The 14,314-nt window shown below is 44.0% G+C and overlaps 1 protein-coding gene across 1 annotated transcript in view; it reads right to left on the bottom strand.

Annotated features, from left to right (window-relative positions):
* The window catches only part of nampt1 (nicotinamide phosphoribosyltransferase 1), a 21,329-nt gene extending 7,194 nt beyond the window's left edge, over positions 1-14,135 (bottom strand). Inside the window, exons 1-5 of the mRNA XM_070434707.1 lie at positions 13,677-14,135; positions 11,297-11,453; positions 8,676-8,779; positions 6,797-6,925; positions 3,313-3,374 (exon numbers count right to left, since the gene is read on the bottom strand). Coding sequence (XP_070290808.1) covers positions 3,313-3,374; positions 6,797-6,925; positions 8,676-8,779; positions 11,297-11,453; positions 13,677-13,730 — 506 coding nt within the window. The 5' untranslated portion in view covers positions 13,731-14,135. The remainder of the gene's footprint in view (positions 1-3,312; positions 3,375-6,796; positions 6,926-8,675; positions 8,780-11,296; positions 11,454-13,676) is intronic.
* Positions 14,136-14,314: the final 179 nt, after the last annotated feature.

The following is a 14,314-nucleotide window of genomic DNA, read 5'->3' as shown; positions in this document are numbered from 1 at the left end:
AAAAAATCCCTCTGACCCCACCACAGCCCCATCCACACCCTCCAGTCACCCCATCACAGTGTAGTGAGCTGGAACATGAACCCAAAACCAACCCTCTTGACAGACCCTTTATCCTGCTATGTGGAAGGGGAAGTGGGCTGTTTGGGAGGCTCAGGGGCTAGACCCATATTCCCTGGGAAAGGGACAGGGAGAGGACATCCACAAGTAAACACTGGGTTCGATGGGGGGGATTCCTCGCACGGCAAGCCCAGGACAGAGTTACTTAGCCGTGGCCCGCTGGCAGCTAGATGCCTGGGTCTTTGTCTCAGTCCAGTCAYCATTGAACGGGCGAGTCAATATTATCACGCCATGTACGAGTGTGTGTTTTGTCATATTTCTCCCTCTAGGAGCTGTGTAGTGTGTATGTCCGTGAGAGTGTGTGCGCGTGTGTGTGCCGTGTCATCTGTACGTTCTACAGGGTCAGAAACACCTTGTTAACCCCTAGAAGGTTATCACTACATCTATACATGCAGGGTTACCTGACCTCTCACACGCTACCACAAGATGTTGCCAGCCACAGCTCCAAAAACTACAACACAATATGTGAAAACGATCATCTTTAAGGAACTGAAGCCATACAGGCCTACTATATGACTGGTTGTATTTCGACGCATGCAGTGATGCTGATGTTGTGATCTACAGCAGTAATGCCAGGTGGAGACTGAGGGGGGGCGCCATTGAGCACCGTAGTGTGGATGGGGCTAACAGAGCCCCATACTTCCAGAGCCAAACCATAATATACTGTATAATACAGTGGTCACCAACATTTTCTGAGTTAAAAAGCAAGCAGAGATCTACTGCTCAGAAAAGAAGAAAAAAACATGGCTTAAAAAATGTAAGTCTATGCAACATTAACTTGCGAGGCACAGCGGAGCATAAGTTGAAATAATTTGCTTTTTTATTTTACTGGAGATACCAGCATCTGAGGGAGCAACCCCTCAGGTCAGGCTGACCAGAGATAGGGGACACCGTCTTAAACCTTATGGCGAAACTCTAGTCGCACTGCATTATTCATGTTGTTCCTATGACCAGAGTAAGTGAAATATTCCTCGATATTAAAATAGACACGATGAGCTGTTAATAATAAAAACACAGGCCTATCGATATACTTGGCTACTCTTTCATTGCAGCTGCAGTGCTGGTTGCAGCGGGAGTTGAAGTAAGGAGAAGCGCATCTTATGTTTTGTGTTGACTAAAAACAGTGTTGACAGTGATGAATACAAACTTAAACATGAACTTACTGATAAAAACAACATCTCTTTGTCTCTCTCTCTCTCTCTGGTCATGGTTTTAAAAAATGTATGAAATCTCATGTAGACTAGTATCAAACTTTTCTGTGAGGTCGTGGAAGCTATAGGCAGTGACTTGAGCGATCCAGTTAACAAACCAGTAAGCGCACTTGATTTAGCTCTCCCGTCAGACAAATTAAATAGTTCAAAATGGGAACACTTCGCTTACCCGCCGCGCAGGGCTWCTGAATCAAGTGCACCTACTGCCAACAGTGCAAGACAAAACATTTTTTTTTAAAGGAGTGCTTTATCGTTGGCTTTTCTACAGTTTGGTGATCGACGAGGAATGCCTTGAAGGTCGCGATCGACCGATTGGTGACCACTGCTAATATGATCATGTGATGGTGTCAGACCAGCAAGTCCACGGTCTGCTCTTCAGCGGAGCTACTCTGCACGTTCACGGAGATCRGCCTGAGAAAGACACCGCACAGATTCACTGATCTTGATGGCAAAACGAGTAATCATCCGGGAGGCAAGATGATTTGTAGATCAGTGATTCTGCAGAGTGACTGCTTAATGGTGGAGACGGGGCCTAGCTCCCTATTCTCAGGGTTCTGGTCAAATAAGTGCACTATATAGGGAATCGTAGGGGTGAAACGGTGCGTGTATTCGTATTGAACCGTTCGGTACAGGGTTCACGATGCACGGTTCGGTATGCACTGCGAACAATACATTAATCATATATTATAGATAGGGATATATACATTGCACTTTTTTTTTTTTTGCATAAACCAATGGCGTATAAATTAACGTGTGAAAAATATCCACATAGTAATAAAGTTGTTTATAGTTGTCTGCAGCTCCGCTCATTAGTTATTTCACTCCAGCGAGAACAGAGCCGAGGGCGTCGTAGCCGCAATTCGCTTATGAAGGAATTAGCAGTTAGTTAAATGCAAAGGAGAAACATGGCAAGCATTGACGAGTCAGAACTAGAAGACGCCCCAGTATCATTCAGGTCTGCCGTCTGGGAACATTTCAGTTTCCCTGTAAACTATAACGGAGATTGCCAACGAGTGGTGGATAACAACATGTAGGCTCTGTTCATTGCCGATAGGAAACATGTTTAAAGTGGTCGAGCCGCGCTTCACTATTCCTTCCCGTACACATTTTGCCCAGACATTAATACCTGCCTTATACAAAAGAACAGCGTGAGAGCGAGTCGTCAGAAACGCGGTCTCTGTTGCTCTAACATCAGACAGTTGGACGTCTAGAGCTACCTTACTGTAACGTCTCATACCGCGGAGTGGCAGATAAAAAGCCATGTCCTTCAAACACGTCCCCTAGAGAGTAGTCACACCAGTGTAAACTTGGGGGAAGAGCTGAGGGAAGTAGTTGCCGTGTGGAAGTTGGAGAGGGATGATGTAACGATTCCTGTGACCACTGACAACGCTCGACATATTGTAAATGCAGTTACACTAGCTGGACTGGGGCCACAGATAGGATGCTTTGCTCACGTTATTAATCTAGCATCTCAAAAAGCTATGTCAGTGAATCCAATCTCTCGCCTCCGAGCAAAGACCCGGAAGGTGGTATCCTTCTTTCATAAAAGCACAACTGCTGCTCATGTTTTCAAGACACAACAGGAGATGCTGGAGCTGCCAAACCACAAACTAATCCAAGATGTCCCTCCTAGATGGAATTCAAGCCATGACATGGTTGAGAGATACCTTGAGCAGAAAGTTGTATTGTATTCTACACTGACTGATCAAGCTGTGAGGAAGGCTGTCAAAGATAGTGACTTTGTCTGAAAATGTAATAACTTCCTCTGCTAGTCTCAAAGTGTGCAAACCTCTCAAAACAGTCACACCACTGATCTGCACTGAGAGCATTCCATCAGTTTCCATGGTCCTGCCTGTGAAAACAATGATCCTGAAATCAATGGTGGCATCTGATGAAGACGAACCCGCAGTAAGGGATGTCAAGACTGCCGTCAGAGTTAAACTGGAGCCTAGATATGCTGACCCTGGTGTCCAAGACTTCTTACACAAGAGCACCGCTTTGGACCCCCGGTTCAAGTCCCTGCTGCACCTGGATGTTGCTGCTCGTCTGAGAGTCTACAATGAACTCACAGCAGAGATTGTGACCAATATACAACAGGTAGTGTATTTATTTTGTTAATGTGACATTTATTAATTAGTGATTTAACAATTAATTATAAAGTAATAATTGTCATAATAGTGTCTCATATATATTTCTAACAACAAATCATATTTTTAAAGCCACTTCAGAGATAGTCATTTTCATCTAATTTAATTCTGCAGGGTCAAGCCACAGGTGCCACAGGAGCCAACCCTTCTCAAATCAAATCAAATTGTATTAGTCACATACACATGGTTAGCAGATGTTAATGCGAGTGTAGCGAAATGCTTGTGCTTCTAGTTCCGACAATGCAGTAATAACCAACAAGTAATCTAACCTAACAATTCCACAACTACTACCTTATACACACACACAAGTGTAAAGGGATAAAGAATATGTACATAAAGATATATGAATGAGTGGTGGTACAGAACGGCATGGCAAGATCATGTAGATGGTTATAGAGTACGGTATATACATATGAGATGAGTACTGTAGGGTATGTAACATAAAGTGGCATAGTTTAAAGTGGCTAGTGGTACATGTATTACATAAAGATGGCAAGATGCAGTAGATGATATAGAGTACAGTATATACATATGAGATGGGTAATGTAGGGTATGTAAACATTATATTAAGTGGCATTGTTTAAAGTGGCTAGTAGTACATTTTTACATATATTCCATCAATTCCCATTTTTAAGTGGCTGGAGTTGAGTCAGTATGTTGGCAGCGGCCGCAAAGTTAGTGGTGGCTGTTTAACAGTCTGATGGCCTTGAGATAGAAGCTGTTTTCAGCTCTCTCGGCCTGCTTTGATGCACCTGTACTGACCTCGCCTTCTGGATGATAGCGGGGTGAACAGGCAGTGGCTTGGGTAGTTGTTGTCCTGATGATCTTTATGGCCTTCCTGTGACATCGGGTGGTGTAGGTGTCCTGGAGGCAGGTAGTTTGCCCCGGTGATGCGTTCTGCAGACCTCACTACCCTCTGGAGAGCCTTACGGTTGTGGGCGGAGCAGTTGCCGTACCAGGCGGTGATACAGCCCGACAGGATGCTCTCGATTGTGCATCTGTAGAAGTTTGTGAGTGCTTTTGGTGACAAGCCAAATTTCTCAGCCTCCTGAGGTTGAAGAGGCGCTGCTGCGCCTTCTTCACAACGCTGTTGTGTGGTGGACCAATTCAGTTTGTCCGTGATGTGTACACCGAGGAACTTAAAACTTCCACCTTCTCCACTACTGACCCGTCGATGTGGATAGGGGGTGCTCCCTCTGCTGTTTCCTGAGTCCACAATCATCTCCTTTGTTTTGTTGACGTTGAGTGTGAGTTATTTCCTGACACCACACTCCGAGGGCCCTCACCTCCTCCCTGTAGTCCGTCTCGTCGTTGTGGTAATCAAGCCTACCACTGTAGTGTCATCCGCAAACTTGATGATTGAGTTGGAGGCGTGCATGGCCACGCAGTGTGGGTGAACAGGGAGTACAGGAGAGGGCTCAGAACGCACCCTTGTGGGGCCCCAGTGTTGAGATCAGCGGGTGGAGATGTTGTTACCTACCCACCACCTGGGGCGGCCCGTCAGGAAGTCCAGGACCCAGTTGCACAGGGCGGGGTCGAGACCCAGGGTCTCGAGCTTTGATGACGAGTTTGGAGGGTACTATGGTTTAAATGCTGAGCTGTAATCGATGAACAGCATTCTCACATGGGTATTCCTCTTGTCCAGATGGTTAGGCAGATGTGCAGTGTGGTTGCGATTGCGTCGTCTGGACCTATTGGGTCGGTAAGCAAATTGGAGTGGTCTAGGTGTCCGGTAGGTGGAGGTGATTTGGTCCTTGACTAGTCTCTCAAAGCACTTCATGATGACGGAAGTGAGTGCTACGGGGCGGTAGTCGTTTAGCTCAGTTACCTTAGCTTTCTTGGACAAGGAACAATGGTGGCCCTCTTGAGCATGTGGGAAACAGCAGACTGGGATAAGGATTGATTGAATATGTCCGTAAACACACCAGCCAGCTGTCTGCGCATGCTCTGAGGACGCGGCTGGGAATGCCGTCTGGCCTGCACTTGCGGAGGTTTAACACGTTTAAATGTTTACTCACCTCGGCTGCAGTGAAGGAGAGCCCGCAGTTTTGGTAGGGGCCGTGTCAGTGGCACTGTATTGTCCTCAAAGCGGGCAAAAAAGTTGTTTAGCCTGTCTGGGAGCAAGACATCCTGGTCCGCGACGGGGATCTCTTCTCCAGAGACGACAGGGATTCTCCTCCAGAAAAGAAGTCTGCCATGGCTGAGCTTTTTGGGGAATTGTTCACGACCCAGGAGAAGGGAACCAAGTCGAAGGTCAAGGTCATAGAGGAAGAGTGACCTCATACAGGGAAGTGGACTGTATTCCCCTGGATGATGATCCACTTTACAGACCAAAGATTTAATATACCCTCATGTTGCCATGTTAGCAAGGCGCTACCTGGCTGTGCCTGGGACCTCTGTCCCTAGCGAGAGGCTGTTCTCCACATCGGCTGACATTGTCACAGCAAGCCGCTCTGTGCTCACTGCAGATAATGTGGATAGACTAATCTTCTTAAAGAAAAACGTGAAAATCTGATATTTGATTTTTTTTCTCAAGTAATCAGTCTCAAGTGGTCCTATTTTGTTTAAGTCACTGCTATGTGACTTAATTTTGATATATGCTGCTGGACTATTCACTCTTGTTGAAGTTCTGTTTTAAATTACTTTTATTTTCATGTTATAAGGCTGCTTTTTTTTTGTTGATGTCCCTTTGTTTCCATATGCTCCTGGGAATTCAAGCTACCCATGTTTACTATCATAATAAATGGAAAATCTAAATACAAATGACATATTTCTCAGGCACTTACTTTGTCGATGTATCGAAACCGTACCAAACCTTGACACCACTGTAACGTACCGAACCGTGAGTTTTGTGAACCGTTTCACCCCTAGGGAATAGGGTGCCATTTGTGATGCAGCACCCATAGTAACCATCCTAGTCAGAGAAGCTAGCTAGTGACACTCCAGGCTAGACAGACAGAGAGGAAGGATACGTGAGGAGGTTGTTTACAGATAGAGAGACTGATGGCTCTCATCGTAAGTTAATTAAAAAGTGCAGAGTCACTGTGGCAGTGTTGTGTGGTGTGCTCTAGGGGCAGGGCCTTGGACAGTGAGGAGTGAAGTTAAATAAATATGATAATTTATTTTAGATCAGGCAGTCTCCGAAAGCCACACGGACTCTAAGGAGCCATTTGGAACAGACAGGAAGGACCCAATCCAGTCACATTGATGGAGAGACCTAACCGCTCCCCCCCACTAACCTGACTGATTCTGTATTCAATAATGCCATATAAATCCACTCCATTCCAAAATGGCTGCCGCTCCCCCCCCACTGACACTCACCTCCACCCAGTTGGTGAGCCAGTAGCATTCTGGGTCGGTGCTCTCCACGGTGAAGAGGACGTTACCCCGTGGGATCACACTTCCCTCCGGCACCGCCTTGATCTCTATGGGTAGGTGGCCGTCATACTTCTGCAATACACACACAACCGTTACAGCAGCCATTGCAACACACAACATTTACCCTAAAGCCCACGGTCTGATCCATTTTCTTTATCATATTAGTAAAATAAAAGTACGAATTTTAAGATACTTAAAACAATAAAATGGGAGAAAAAATTGCAATAGGACACTAATCAAAATAAAGTGACCCTGTGAGGAGGCAGAGTCATTAGATCATTTATTTTGGTATTGTCCATATGTCGCTCGTTTTTGGTCACAGGTCCAGGAATGGCTGAAGAATTGCAACATTTGCCTAGAACTAACGCTACAGATAGAAATACTGGGTGATTTGAAAAGCCATAGTCAATCAATCAATAATATATTAATTATTTTAGCAAAAAAAAATATTTTTAAATTTACAATCTGTAGAAGCTATGAGAATAGGAAGGTTCAATTCTTTTGTGAAACAGCACAGTTGAAAAATATATGGCAAATAGAAATCCGAAATGGATGATGTTGAGAGATAGATGGGAGGGGTTGAATGGAGATGAAGGGTGGGACTAATAACAAGATAAACAATGTAAAGCATACAGGATCTGTAAAATGTATATAGGTTCGGAACTTTTGTGAAATAGCACAGTTACAAGTGGAAATCAAACTGGATGGACATCAGAAATAGAGGAAGGACTAAGAACAAACAAGAGAGAACTGTTATAAAGTAGACTGTGTCTGTAAAATGTGTATAAGATGTATAAATTGAAGGTAAAAGCAGAAGAGTTTATCAGTTTACTCCAATTGGGGGATCGGTGGTAGGGTTTGCGGGGAATAATAATAAAGGTATATTCTTTAAAAAAGTATGTATGTCTATATAGGTATGTGTATGGATATATATATTTACCAAAAAAATATGGGGGATTGGAAATGATGCAGACAATTACATTGGAAGCAACATTCTTTCCGCAATATTAAGCTGATCCACCCCAAGAAAAAAAAAATATATATATATATATTTTAAGTGACCCTGATCAGCACTAGTAACCCAGTGAGCAAAATTGATTGAAAGACGTCTTTCCCACCAAAAACACGTATTTTCAACGTCTGGTACTCATAGGGAAGCATGATGTAGGCCTAATTGGGTACTAGGTCTACCACTGTGTAGTGATGTCAGAGTTCAGAGAAACATCTAATGTGATCTCTATGGCCTCTCCCTCAGTCCTCTCGCTGTGAAGATCTGACCTGAAACCTGTTTGTGGATGTGTGTTTTTACTATTCTCGTGGGGACTGGTAAATAATGGATTGTGTCATTTTGGAGCCACTTTTATTGTAAATAAGAATAGAATATGTTTCTAAACACTTCTACCTTAATGTGGATGCTACCATGATTACAATACATTATTTACCATTCATTTCTATTGGGCGCAAAATAATCTGAAACACAACCAAAACAAACAGCAAATGCATCCAACAAGTTTGTAGAATCGCAAGCTTGATGTAATCATTGTGTGTTAGGTATATGGGACCAAATACTCAACTTTTGACTACTTTAATACACATAAGTGAATTTGTCCCAATACTTTTGGTCCCCTAAAATGGGGGGACTATGAACAAAAAAAGTGCTGCAATTTCTAAACGGTTCACCCGATATGAATGAAAAGCTGACAGTCTGCACTTTAACCTCATAGTCATTGTATAATTTAAAATCCAAAGTGCTGGAATACAGAGGCAAAACTGTCCCAATACTTTTGGAGCTCACTGTAGTAAAACAAACGTGTAGGTGTACCTCCAGTATGTAGTTCCAGCCCTTCTCATTGAAGACGTCATCCTGGAAGTGTTCCCTGTACACCTCTTTTGCTTCCTGGATCTTCTCTGGAGTCACCACCTTCCCTGGAGGGAGAGGAAGGAAAGAGAGATAGAGAAATGAGAGAGAGAGAGAGAAAGGAGAGAAAGGAGACAGAAAGGAGAGAGAGAGAGCGGTTAAATGGTTGAAGCATCAGTGAACAAGTGGAGTGTATAGGATAGAGAGATGTGACAGTTTGTGAGAGCAAAAGAGTGAGAGAAGGGTGAGTATAGAGAGAGATGGGTGAGTATAGAGAGTAAAGGGGGAGGAGAGAGAGAAGCATTGGAATTCCAAACTCTAGTCCAGGGGTGTCAAACTCATTCCACGGAGGGCCTAGTGTCTGCAGGTTTTTGGTTTTTCCTTTCAATAAAGCCCTAGACAACCAGGTGTGGGGAGTTCCTAACTAATTAGTGATGTTAATTCATCAATCAAGTACAAGGGAGGAGCGAAAACCCGCAGACACTCGGCCCCCCGTGGAATGAGTTTGACACCTGTGCTCTAGTCCTTCCGTGTGCTATTAAATTAGTAGCGTCTCTCTCCCTCTTACAGAGCGGCTTTATCCTGCTGCAGAACATGCTACAGGCTAGGGACACATACAATGTATACAGCTACACATACACAGCACACCTACACACAACCACAACTTAACAGTTACACACACACACCAACGTGTGCTTGATTACGACCCCGTTGCAATAAAGTAACAAGGCTGGTATTTTTTAAAAGGTTATTTGAAGACAAATAAAAGCAAAGTTAAGAAAATGTTATTCTAAGGCTGATTATTACAGGTAGAACTCTGTATCATTGTAGTGAATCAATGCTAGCAGCCCCTAGCACAGCTGCCCTTTGTGTTGCTAGGGGCTCAACGAGCAGATGTTCCTTTGTCTCCAGTCCACGCTAGTCCTAAAGCTCTCTATAGCACCTCTCTCTGCCTCGCCGTGAAATCACGTTGAGTTCCATTCTCTGATGCTGTGTGGAAGAATAAACACAGATCTAGAATCAGCTTAACCTTCTATAAACGTTAACCTTAGGGCAGGCACCATTAGGGTACGGAGTGAGAAACTGAGCTTAGATCAGTGTCTAGGCTGAGGCTGCCCAAGGTGGGACATCCAGCTAAGCCGCAACAGGAGGCTCTAAGCTCCCTTTACAATAACTGATGACCAGAGGAGGAGCTGTAGTCTAGGCCCTGTTCAAATACAGTGAAAATAAAAGGCGTCCTCTTTCCTTACTTCCTACCGTGGAGTAATCACTGACTGGACATTACTGGGTAGTGAAATCCTAACCACTGACGTTAGGTCAATCATAAGGAAGGATTCCTTTTAAAAGTATTGGAACGTGATCCTGGGGAGAATCCCAATTGCATTTCCTTGATTCCTCTCTCCACGCCTCCTTCTCAAAAGCCATCGTATAAAAGTGATCTAAAGTTGAGTATTTGGTCCCATATTCCTAGCACACAATGATTACATCAAAGCTTGTGACTCTACAACCTTCTTGGATTCATTTGCTGTTTGTGTTTCAGATTATTTTGTGCCCAATAGAAATTTATGGTAAATATTGTATTGTGTCATTTTGGAGCCACTTTTATTGCAAATGACACAATACAGTATTTACAATTAACTTCTATTGGACACCAAATAATCTGAAACAACAAAAACAAACAGTAAATGCATCCAACAAGTTTGTAGAGTCACAAGCTTGATGTAATCATTGCGTGCTAGGAATACGGGACCAAATACTACACTTTTAACTACTTTAATACACATGAGTGAATTTGTCCCAATTCTTTTGGTCCCCAAAATGGGGGGACTACGCACAAAAACTACTGTAATTTCATAGTATCATTTCAAATCCAAAGTACTGGTGTACAGAGCCAAAACAAAAACAAAATATGTCACTGTCCCAATACTTTTAGAGCTCATTGTATCCTTATGGGGACCAAACAATTGATTCTCATTTAAAATCCTATTTTCCCTCACCCTTATCCTAACCTTAAACCCAAACCTCTGCACTTAACCCTAAATGTAACCCTAACCTAGCCAAAAATTACATTTTTCCTTGTGTGTGTGTGTGTTTGGTTTTACTATCCTTGCAAGGACCAAAAGTTCTCACAAGTATAGTAAAACAAGAACAATTGAAACACACACACACACACTCTCCAGGTAAGATCTTCACAGCAAGAGGACTGATGAATCACAACTTCCAAGTGAGGCAGAAAGAAAGGATAGCTTGTCAAAGTACTGAAACGTGATCCTGGGGAGGGACCTCTGAACTTCTCATTCAATGGGTTTGAGACTCTCCCCTGCTCAGTCTAGATGCTACAGAGCCTCAGACGCTGCCAGTACATGGTGTAGAATTCATCTGAGCACCTATTAAATGATATGCTAGCCTTGATCACATGACCGTGATTCTCCTGCTGGCAGAGACAGGAAGGATCACTCTCTTCACTTCAACTATGCAGACTAGTAGCAAGGCCTAGTGGTAGAGAATGTTAACTCAAATAAGAGCCATTTATATAGGCTTTGGTGTCTTATTTTGCATTATGAGGACATCAATACAATCCTTACCTTTTAAGTATTTGTTGGTGATGTACTGCAGGCCGTAGAAGACCGTCGTCTCATACTTCACTTTTCTGTTCTTGGTCGGGTCAGCCCTCTTCTCGCGGCACTCGAAGTAGGAGTACACTTTACTGGTGTTGGGAGGGTACTGCTTGTAGTGCGTCACCTGGAGCAAAGACGGAGGAGACAACATGGATAAAATACATCAGAACGTCAGGCTATAAAATGACAGTTAAAGAGATTGAATGGTACTTTGGTGACATCTCACTCTCTCCAGGTGCACCCGGGACACCCAGGTATGTGTGGAACAGATGGAGAGGATGGGCACATTGGGGACAGTTATAAAAAAAAAGAGCGGGACAAGAGAGACGGGCCGCGGAGCAGATGGAACAGTAAATAACGCAAACACAGAGTAATGAGCAAATCTGCTGACGATGCTTTTATTGATTAGCCACGACTACTATGTACATATAATTACACTGGCCTCTCTACAGCGGCATATCTGGCTGGCACAGTCCTGTGTCCTCGTCTCTGGGCACGCACACACCAATCTCTCTCTCACCTTCCGGGAATTCAGTCAGCTGTAAAACGGTGTTACTTCTGACCCTCCCCCCGTCCTACCTCTGGGCTGCACTGGCCTTGCACATACAATGACATAGCCTACACAACAGGTCACTCGGCCTAGGTTATTAACCAATGTTGTCCCATCCTTCACTAGCCCCCCACAAGACCTCATGAACTAACCAGTAACCTAACCATTGAACCAAAGGTCAGTTTTGCATCTCCCCCGATGGGTTAGCTGATTCTAGAACTGTGCCTACATCGATCAGTGCTGGCCTGGGAATCAGTCCACTAGGACCTCCGCTCTGACAGACAGACGAGCCCCCTGCGTGTGATGAGCCCCGAGTGTCACTGGCTGCTGGATGGAGCCAACCGGCTCAGTCTGAATGCACACATTCTGAATTATAGGGACACAACAGGAGAGAGAAAGACTAAATAAAATATTTTCATGAAGCACAATTGACCCAGATTAAAGCTAATGTTTGGAGCCGTTTGACTCCATTCTGTTCTGTTCACAAATCTCACTTTTTGGGGGTATTTTACCAGACCAGGGGTTGTGAAACAAAACAACATAAGCGTTGCATGGCAAAGAAAGAACACTGAGAATCCAATATTCCTCCATGGTTTTAGGACAGTGGTTAGGAACTTTAGGGCCTACTTTATTACCCTTTATTACCCTCCATCATGTTATGGTGTATCAGTCACAGTAGCCTGTGCCCTGCCTTTAGTCCCCCCCCCCCCTCTCTATCCTCACAGGCCCTCTAGTTCCAGATGCTGACAAGTCACTGTATGGCATTGAGCCCAAAGGACAGATGTTTTTGTGCCACTCTACATACACAAGTCCAGAGAACAGCATCATCACAGCACGGACAGTTGATGCTGGCTCATCAAATATAATAGGATTAATGTGCTTTGTGCAGCCTTTATTATTGTCCATCTGGTAAAGAAGAAACAACATATCAGTTCCACTATGTTTACATAATAGTGTTGTGCCACAATGGTATAAAAATAAGACTATGTATTGTGTGACCTGTGAGTGAGAGATTCAGTTGATATGACAGCTTGGATGAAATAAATACATTTCTCGTAGTATTGTAATCGACAAAAGCAGTCAGTCATAACTATACCATTTCTGCCTGCAAGGTCTATAATTGTACCTATCAGCAGACAGCTGATTTTTCTTCAAAGAAAATAACACGTAAAACCCAGTCAAAAACAGCCCGAATTATACAGCATGCATCTCTCATTTGATGTGCGCTGAATGAACTCATTCCACCTCCGTCTTCAACAATATCGACGGTCAAAAAAGGTTTGCAAAAAGACCTAGAGCGTTTCCAAAGGCTTACTAAAGTTTCGCTTTTGTTTCAGGATCTGCCATCGTTTTTCCCAAAGTAAGGAAATGGATAGTAACACCAGAGACGCTAGTCTGTTAACTACGTCTCTTGCAGAAACTAGCCTTCCCTCGGTTTGGTAGCAAAATCACCCGCTCAATTCATTGCTTGCTTGCGCTAGCTACCGCCTCTGCTCATTCGTTAGCTGCCTGCCTAGCAAGCGTAGCTAGCTGCGCGAAGGTGAGCTCTGCGTAGATTCGTCAGTGGCCATTCCGTCAGTCATCCGAGATGAAAATAGGCAAGAGGATCCTTTCGGAATGCGATACTACCTTTTCTACCTGCCCCTCTCTCCTCCCCATTTGGCCTAGCGATCTGACACAGAAAGCGACCACGGCAAGCGTGATAGCCTTGGAGGATGCAACCACCTTGGCTGATAGAATTCAATTCACACTGAGCATACGCATAGTCGCACTAACATACTGGCGTCGCCCACTCACCTTATAAGAATCCGTAGCTAACAATATGTTGAAATGAGGGTCTCTGTGCTCCATCTTCCCCTCGGTTTCAGTCAGTCGCTGGTGTCAGTAGTATTGCTCCGTGTTGGGGACTAACAACCTAGCTCTGTCGCTCGGGAAGGGACGCTGAAGAGACGGAGGGAAGCGGGCATAACACGGGCCGTAGGGAGGCGGGACTCGCGTCACACAAGCGGAGGGGTAGACGAAAACGTAGTGTAGGGGGGCAAGGCCACAAAGCAGGCTAATCATTTGCCCAAATTCTGAATCGTAAGGACTGTTCGAGGATCAGCGGCCTATACCAACACTTGAACCGCAATACATTGAGCGAAAATGATTGGAATTAGCAAATACTGTAACTAAAAATAAAATTTTACCATGATAATACCATGATAATGAAGATGTAAATTATTGTATTTAAAAATGTATAGATAAAAATATGAGACTGCTCTCAAATTAATTATTTGTGAAATTATTTTTTTCCCCCAGGAGCCACCATTATTGTTGTAACATCTCTGAAATCAGAGACGGAAAAGGAAGCGAGACATCCCACTATTTGTTACAGTCTATGCATCCCACTCTCTCGTTTTTTTCTGATTCAATGGAAGTCTATGGGCTTGTTC

This window comes from Salvelinus sp. IW2-2015, linkage group LG24 (assembly GCF_002910315.2).
Source record: "Salvelinus sp. IW2-2015 linkage group LG24, ASM291031v2, whole genome shotgun sequence".
Lineage (NCBI taxonomy): Eukaryota > Metazoa > Chordata > Actinopteri > Salmoniformes > Salmonidae > Salvelinus > Salvelinus sp. IW2-2015.
The sequence above is the reverse complement of the archived record's forward strand: the minus strand, read 5'-3'. Positions and strand labels throughout refer to the sequence as shown.